This window comes from Carex rostrata, chromosome 27 (genome assembly GCF_964058835.1).
Source record: "Carex rostrata chromosome 27, lpCarRost1.2, whole genome shotgun sequence".
Lineage (NCBI taxonomy): Eukaryota > Viridiplantae > Streptophyta > Magnoliopsida > Poales > Cyperaceae > Carex > Carex rostrata.
Window position 1 is genome coordinate 2,493,302 of NC_135944.1, and position 9,086 is coordinate 2,502,387.

General features: G+C 32.3%; 1 protein-coding gene across 1 annotated transcript; it reads right to left on the reverse strand.

Annotated features, from left to right (window-relative positions):
* Positions 1-1,352: 1,352 nt before the first annotated feature.
* On the reverse strand, positions 1,353-8,440 carry LOC144545326 (putative LRR receptor-like protein kinase At1g51890). Its single transcript, XM_078293916.1, has 13 exons — positions 8,307-8,440; positions 7,473-8,010; positions 6,497-6,960; positions 5,852-5,990; positions 5,682-5,753; positions 4,729-4,800; positions 4,559-4,642; positions 3,999-4,132; positions 3,315-3,643; positions 3,045-3,171; positions 2,884-2,943; positions 2,529-2,718; positions 1,353-1,968 (listed from the first exon to the last, which is right to left on the reverse strand). Exons 1-13 carry the CDS (start codon positions 8,380-8,382, stop codon positions 1,536-1,538), a joined length of 2,718 nt encoding a protein of 905 aa, XP_078150042.1. The 5' UTR covers positions 8,383-8,440; the 3' UTR covers positions 1,353-1,535.
* Between the last annotated feature and the right edge of the window lie 646 nt (positions 8,441-9,086).

Consider the following 9,086-nt stretch of genomic DNA (forward strand, 5'->3'; position numbering starts at 1 on the left):
ATTTTTATCAACCGAATTGTCAGCAGGCATTTAAAGTCAGTAACCTTGAAAAAAAGTTTATATTTTTTATTACTATTGTAATCGAGCTAAAATTAATTAATAGGTAAATGGATAAACCAATAAAAAGTAGCATAATTCAAGTTTGTACATTAGATATTATTAAAAAAAAATGTTAATTGTGTCAATTAAGTATGTATGAATATATAATTACTTGGACACATAATACAAATTAAATATTGAGAGCAATGAGATTTTTGCCATCAAATAGTCATTTATAAATACAAAACCCAATCTAGCACAGCGACCTAACTAGGCAAGCTGTGAGTTACAAACATTTTATAAGAACTAACACTATATGAGAATCAATACTATTCTTTAGAGCATCTACGAATGCATGTTACATGTGCATGATAGTAATGCACAAAATTAATTTCATTCAAAATCAAAGTACAGCGTGCTACACTTCATAATTAAAGTTTTACATAAAGATTACAAGTTTAATCCGATCCGATCACTTGTGATCGATGTCAGTATAAGCAAGTGTCATATATCATGGTTCAAATTTCAAAAATAAATTGTATTGAAAAATGCAATATATAAATTTAGCTAAAATAAATTGCTTTAAACATCTTAAAATGCCTGGCAAATTGTTACAAATTTATAAATTTCATTGTTGATATTTTTTATCGATATGCTAATAAATTTTAATAATAATATTTCTCATGTGATCAATGTATAATGAATTTAATTATTTAAATGTATATATGTTTTTCGATGCAAATTTGAAAATTTGTGCTAAATTAATTATTTCGACAATGCTTAATTATATTGTTTCTTACAAGCTGAAAAACTATAATATTAAACAACTTGTTAGTTGTCTAGATATTAAATCTTTGTTCGTTATAGATGAATCCTAAAATTATAAAATAGTTATTTGGCTGTTTCAAAAATTGGAAAATATATATAGATATATATGGATATTGCATGATTAATTCGTTCTAAGTTGTTTGGCTGTTTTAAAAATTACCAATAATATAAAAATCTTGTGCGTAGTTGAATATTATATTGATATATAGTCTTGTGAAGTAGCGTTATATAAAGATTAGTACTATTATTTAGAAAAGTACTGGGAAAAATAATCGTGGGAAATTTGTAAGAAGTTTCATAGTTAATTAGATGAATAGTGGAAGAATTCCTTTTTGGAAAAGTGATTACTATATTTGGAAAAAAAATATCAAAATAGGAAAATCAGCATTAAAACACAATAAAATGAGACATTGCTAATTTATTCCGAATAAAATCACATTATTTTATTAATTCTTTGCTTTGATTTATTTATGTGCTTCAGAATCAGGAATAAAATTTATTAAAGCAAAGATATATATGCTCTCAAAAGTATTCAGCACAATATGAAATCCAAATCCATTATATATTCATATTGTTCCCTACAACAAACAATTCATTATTTTCATGGTAGTTCCAGCAAGTGACTCTGGTCCCGGCCCTGGCACATGGAAGAAGTGAGGCATATAAAATTACCTCACACTTGGTCCTGGCCCAGAAATGTCGACCTGGTAAGCCATATCAAAATTACTGTCCTGACTTACGTCAGTTACCGAGTTCTTGTTTTTTATATGAGCATCGTCCAATGACATTTCCAAATCCATGCTTTCATTTAACTCAGCAGCTACTGCTTTCATTGTAGGCCTCTGAGATGAGGTGGGTGCTGCGCAACGGCAAGCTAGTTCCGTAACCTTCCAGACTGAGTTTATGTCATACTTGTCTTGCATTCTTGGGTCCACTATGCTTTCAATATCTCCACCAGATAGTTTTTGATGAACCCATTGTACCAAGCTACCTCCTTCTAAACCCGCACTAATAGGGGGCCGGCCCGTAATGATTTCTAGCAGAACAACTCCAAAACTAAACACGTCACTCTTGGCACTTAGCTGGTTTAATAAATAGTACCTGAAAATGCATGCCATAGGTAATTAAAAGCTTTTCAATAAGATATTTCATTGAGTTTCTTGAATTCGTCGAAACTTTGTAAATAAAAAATTTAGAGCCTAGATATATACTAGCTGATCAATATATACCGTGAAGCACCAAAGCCCATTTACACACACACATACACACATGTTCATGCAAGAAAATTCATTTATGTGAATAATATTTTGGCATTTTGTAACCATGCATGATAGCCAATGAAACAAATTATCAAAATATTGAACTATAAGATTATACACATGTTATCTGAAATGAGGTTAACATTCTTGCAGAATTGGTGCAATGGAATTTTATTTATTATATAGGAAGTCATTTGAAAGATATTTTAATTGTTGATTTTTTTTTAATTACCGTTGTTCCATGTCGGGAAAAAAGAGAGCAAACTATAACATAGATCACATGATTATATTTTTGATTGGTTGCAGTTTCAATGTAATTTTCCATCGTTGTCAAACATTTTGTGATGTTCAGAAAAGTCATAATAAAAAGATGGTGATTTCATAGAATAAAAGAGGTCTTACTCGGGATCCAAATAACCAAAAGTGCCTACTATTCTTGTTGAAACATGACTGGTTGCATCACTGTCAAAAGCCCTGGAGAGCCCAAAATCAGCAATCTTTGCCTCGAGATTTGCATTTAAGAGAATGTTGCTGGTCTTGACGTCTCTATGGATAAGTGGTGGATTACAGGCCTTGTGCAAATACTCCAATCCTTCATTTCATTTGTTTTTATTTGTAAAAGGATCGCCCAAGTAATTACAGTATATTTTATTCAGAGTTAAACTATTTTGTTGGATGCACTACACAAACTCTATTGGCTTATACATTATAGAAACAAATGGAGGAAAATGACAAGAATTGCTTATTTGAAACGAACCTAGTGCAGATTCATACGCAATTCGAAGTCGCTGCTTCCATGAAAGAGGTGCTTCATTATCTACAATCGATAACGTTATAACCTTATAACCCGTACTTATTGACATTTCAGCACCTACTTATTTGAGAAAAAGAAACAAGAGCAAGATTAAGTATCAACACCTTTGAGCTTATCATGTAGGTTTCCTTCCTGCATGTACTCGTACACAAGCGCCATGGAATTTTCATCAATGCAATAGCCCATTAATGAGACTAAGTTTTTGTGATGAACTCTCGCCAAATTTTCGGCCTAAAGAATGTTTTAAATATTACTATAAGAGACTATGCAGAAGCTAAAATTTCCAAATATTCATATGATATAACTGTACGTATATATAGCCACAATAGCACACTATGCAATAGTTAAATCGGGTGAGGGATTGTGGTTGTTACCTCAGCCAGAAACTCTTTAACCCCTTGTGTAGATGATTGAGAGAGCATCTTCACTGCAACTTGGAATCCATTATCCAGGTGACCCAAATACACACTTCCAAATCCTCCTGTTCCGATCTTATTCATGAATCCACTTGTGATTTTTTTCAGATCATTGTAACTGAATTTGCGGTTCTCAAAATTCAGAAAAATTTGTTCTGTTCCTTTTGATTGTGGTTTCACATTAGGGTTTTCTCCTTGTGATATATTTGCATAATATTTGGCATGGTCATTTTGTAGGGGGCTTGATTCCGAACTTTCATATTCCTTTGGTGCACCTGATTGCTTATCTGTATATATTAAATATAATCAGATTAATTTGTACATTTACCACTCTGATTTGTAAAGTATGTGTAGAGCGAACTAGCTAATTATTTTTGAATAAATGTGGCGATGTTGATATATAATTGTGCATTCTGATCTTGATGAATGATGAAATAAACTATTTCTTATTGTTGTTTCTCAACACACTAATAAGGATCCCGGAAGGTAAAAACGTTCATGAATGAAAAAATGCTGAAGGAAATTTGTGGCTTAATATTGTTCACATTAATCAAACATATCAAATGGAGTTATAAAGTTATATAGTGTTGTGATTTTGTTACTCAAGAATGAAAAAAAAAGCAGACAAAAGACAGGACTTACATTTCCTTCTTTTCAACCAAAATACTGTTGCAATGGCAACTGCAATAACCAGAAGCGGGACTCCCACTGCAATTGCTATTATATTAACATTCTTCTTAGAAGACGGAGGGGATGAAATCATATTGTCACCAAACCTATAAGGCAACATATCAAAGTTGAATACAAGTACCAGAAGAAATGACAAATATAACAGCCAAAAACATGGTTATCATCCATTTATTTTGACAAAAAATTTAATGATAAGTTTTGTTATATTGATTGATGATTTAGTTTGTATAAATTATGGCTAATGTTGTCTGTAATCCATGATTGTAGAACATATATGCTTTCCTTTAATTATTTTCAATCATGCCAGTAAGGGCATTTGAGTATTTGACCTTCGTTGCACTTATTGAATGTGTTTCATATAGTTCATATTACAAGCAATAAACTTTAATATCATAAATTATTTATTTCTAAAAAATTAACATCACAAACTAATAAAATTTCAAAACATTCTACAGCATTGGAGAAACTAGAATGGTCAAATAACTGCGGAAGAAAAAAAAAACCATTATTACCTATACTCCAGACTTCCATTTTGTTGTTTTTTCAATAGCTCATGAGGAAGGGTGGTCGACAATTTAGGGTTTCCTCTTACATCCCTGAAAGGTCAGAAAAGTAGAAAGCTATTTTGAAATACATCAAGTAAGAAATTCAGGAGGATTATAAAGTTACAAGAAAAACATACAGCAATTTAAGAGATGTTAAATTGTCAAGAGAACTAGGTAGAGATCCTGATAAATTGTTGTCAGCCAAGTACCTGAAAAAAATAATAGGGAATTGTTAAGTGCATGAGTATAATAAAAATGAAACGACCAATATATGGCACCAAACGTTATCAAGATAAAGATTTAGCAGAACATATATAATATGAAGAAATGAGCATAGAAGGAAAAATCAACCGATCCGGAATGGGATAGGCTGTACCGATTCGATTTCAGGCCAAGTTACACTGTATGTTAATTTTTCATCCAATTACAGCCGAAATGGTCCGATTTCAGTCAAATTTTGGATGAAATGCTCCTATTCCAGTCTAATTTTGGCCGAAACGGTTTCATTCCAGTCATACCATCGGCCGAAAAGCACAAATACCAATCTCCAAAATAATTTCCTCTCCAGCGTGACTCGAACCAAGGAACCCTTGATTATCAAGCAAGCCAACTGACACCATACTATACTATCTTTTGTCGCTAAAATACATAACTAAATTTAAATATAAGTGTTGAAATACTTGCATTATATTGTATTAGTGGATTATTTGATTGTAATAATTTGTTTAAACAGAAATTGTTGATAAATTATTTTTTATCATTTTTTCCCTATTTTTTAGTATAAAATAAGTTTCTGGCAAAAAAATATGAGTTTCCGATCCGATTCACCTAATTCTGATTTACGGTCAAAAAATCGATCCCGATTTTGATTCCGGATTTTTCCTTCTATGGATATGAGTGCACTTAAACTGATCTTCACGACTATGAAAATTTAAAAACAATCTGGTTTCCGAGGAACCAAGTTGTTCGGCACATATGACTTGGGCCATTATATTTTGTGCTTACGTATAATTAAGAATGGACAGGTATCGTTGGGAACTTGGGATTTGTAATTTATAAGAGACATGTAACTTATGTTGAAGGCACTTACAAATACTCAATAGCAGTTAGATTTCCAATGGAGTCACTTAATGGACCAGTCAAAAAGCTAGATGACAGATTTCTGAAAAATTAATGAAAATTGTTTAATAATTATGTATAACTGCTATATAGCTTCTCTTTCCAAATAAAATATGAAAAGACATAGTTCACAGGGCTCACAAGCCAATGATTCTTGTAATGTTGGAGGTGTCGGTGGCGCAATTGATACCACTCCACAAGAACTCTTTAGGAAGACAAGGATCACCACTCCAACCGTTTTTGATATTATGGTACATCTTGACATTATTAATAGCAGCAACTGCATGTATAGAACAGTCAACTTGAGACATAAGATTCTGAGATATCCAATATCAAGTAATCAACTAATGGAGAATTTTACAAAGTACCCTTCTCTTTCAAAACATAGAACAAAATATCCTCCTTCCAAAATTCTTAACAAAATGTCCTTGTGGACCCCACACATTCCCTCTCTTTCCCTTTCTCTTCCTTCTGCCTATTTACTCTCATATATTTTTTATAAATTAGTATGTATGTTATGTAATTTATTGTAAGGTAATAAGATGTATTTTTTATAAATTAGTAAGTATTATCTTTCCTATTTTTTATAAATTAGTAAGTACTATCTTTCCTCTCTTGTTCTCTCTCCTATCTTATGCATACTGGCATAAAGCAATGCAGTATTGCAAACTGTATTCACTCCAACAAGTAATTGCATACTGATGCTAATAATTACAACTAGGTTGTCACAAGTACGTGGAATTAATTTATGATTAATAATTAATTTAGACTGATGAAAAAACTTACCATCTGCACCATAAGTGCTAACACCGACAGGTGCAACTGCATACCGTTCAAATGCATTAAGTAGAGGCGGAAGAGTAGAATTTGAAGTAGCCACTAGTGAGACACTGTAACTAGTAAAACCTGATCGCCAGTGAGAGCTCCAGAAGGAAAGGGAAGGCTCCGGAATAATTGGCTTATCATATGCCTTAATTCCATTGATAAGTATATCAAACTCCCTTCGACCAGCTGAAGAATTCTGGATCTCATTGAAGTGAAGAATGAAATAATATTCGGTGGACTTATAATCACTAACCCAATTGTGGTTAAGGGGTTCTTTGGTACTTGAAGTGGTAGCAGCTGTCTGCAACACAAGAGAGGGTGTCTTAAATTCGTCATCAGTTTCTACGGTGGAGTTTGTTGAGATCTCATTCCATCCACTTTCGGTGTTGTTCCACCACCACCGGTCAATCATATCATCAGGGTACCTATATTTCAGAGTAATTAACTGAGCAATAGAGGAAGAAGAAAGAGTATTTATCACCATATTATAGCACTATGTTAATTTAATTAGTAGCTTAATTCGTTTTTCACGTTCACATGTTTTTTTTATTTAAGCTCATTGCAATAAAATAAGTTTCCACAAGGGAAGAAAATAACAAAAATGACTATAACTTTACATTTCAGCAAAGAAAACTGTCTCAATATAACAACAAATAATTATTAAAGTATTACAAAAAAACATAAAACCTTCAGTGCTGCTTTATCGTTGAGTAGTATACATTCATAATTCAGCCACAATATCCTATTAAAATCCTAATGCAAATGCATTCATGAATAGTTTGTAAGGAGAATGGGTACGTAGCTTAATATAAAAAATGATACGTACGGTAACTGCAGAATAGAATTAGAGTCAAGTAGGTAGCAAATAGATCGTTTCATGTTTTCATAATTAATACTACTGACCTTCTCCTAAAAAAAATTAAAAAATACTACTGACCTTACCAACTCTTGTTTGCCTCCAATATTAAGCCTTTCAATCAAAACCAGGGATTGTGTCGAATTCACAACTGAATAAGTGCCGTTCAGTGGCCTCAAGTATAACGAGGAGATAAAAGGATTGCCATTGCCCACATTAACGAGACATACTTCCAAGTAATCCGCAGTAGTCTCGACCATAATTTCATAATAGTACTCCAAAGTTGAATTTACTCTATTCCAAAAGTTTACTCCTAAGTAAATATCAAATATTGGAGGTGTATTTAACATATCGTAGTTGCCATAATAGAATGTTGCCCTTACAAGATATTTAATTCCTGCATTTAAAGATCTAATGGTGTAGCAGTTTCGAGTTCCAGTTGGAAAATATCTAACTGTGAAATATTCTTTGGCTAGGGTATTAGTGACATATGTGGGTGCAATCTGGGAATAGTTTCCTGTATCGATGTACTGCTCATCTGAGACATACTTTAATCCTGTTACACCGTCATCATAGCTAGAATTTGCGGGAATTAGCCCACAGTCGATAGTCAGAAAGCCTGAAAAGGAATAAAATTACCCCATGTTATTTTCAACAAATCGATGGAAAGTGAACCTCGGCCAATATACTAATGATGCCAATAACGGAATTAATAAAACAGTTATGAACAAGAAATTATTTTCGCTAGCTTATCAGATAAGGATATAGATAAGAAAACTTATTTTTGTTATATTAAAAAAGTAATTAAGATTGAAGATAAGAATTATTGCGTACTCGTTATCCTATAATTAATTGATGGATATAAAATCTGATATGATTATTTTTATTCAAACATTGAGAGAGAGAGAGAGTTACCGTTAGGATCGAGCTGGCTATGAACTCGAATGATAACTGCGAATATTTGCAGAAGAATTATGCAGCACAGAACCATTCTTCTCGAGGCCAAAAAGATGTATTTCTTTCCCTTTAAATCCCTGAGGAAGGCCACTTTTATACTGCAACAGTTTTTTTTTTTTAAAAAGAGTAGGATTAAAATGCACCATTAATTTTGTGTTCCAACCATACTCCATGTCTCTATCTTCGTTTACAAAGTTCAAATAGTCGATCCGAACCGTTCATCTTGTTCTACATATTAAAATGTGCTCAGAGACCAAATTTTATATTTTTTTAAAATTGTTTATTTTTTTTAGATAGGTACAAAATCATTGCATCTGGACCATCCAAAAACAGTGATTTTGTACCTATCTAAACAAATAGTAAAAAATTCCAAAAAATATAAAATTTGGTCTCTAAGCATATTTTAATATGTAGAACAAGATGAACGATTCGGATTGATTGTTTGAACTTTGTAAACAGAGATAGAGACTAGGGCATGACTAAGGCACAAAACCAATAATACATTTTAACCCTTCTCTTATTAAAAATAGAAAATGAAAATTTGATTGCGTAAAAGAAAACGTGCATTAATTAATTAATGACAAGATGTAATACTTGTAACGTAGTATTCTATATAACAGACAGAAGAGGGATTGTATCTTTAAATCCCTCAAGCATATTATGAGTGTGGCTAATTTGTTACCGGAAGCACTTCGACCGAGGTGCTTCCGGGACTATATTAGCATATGTGATGTTCAA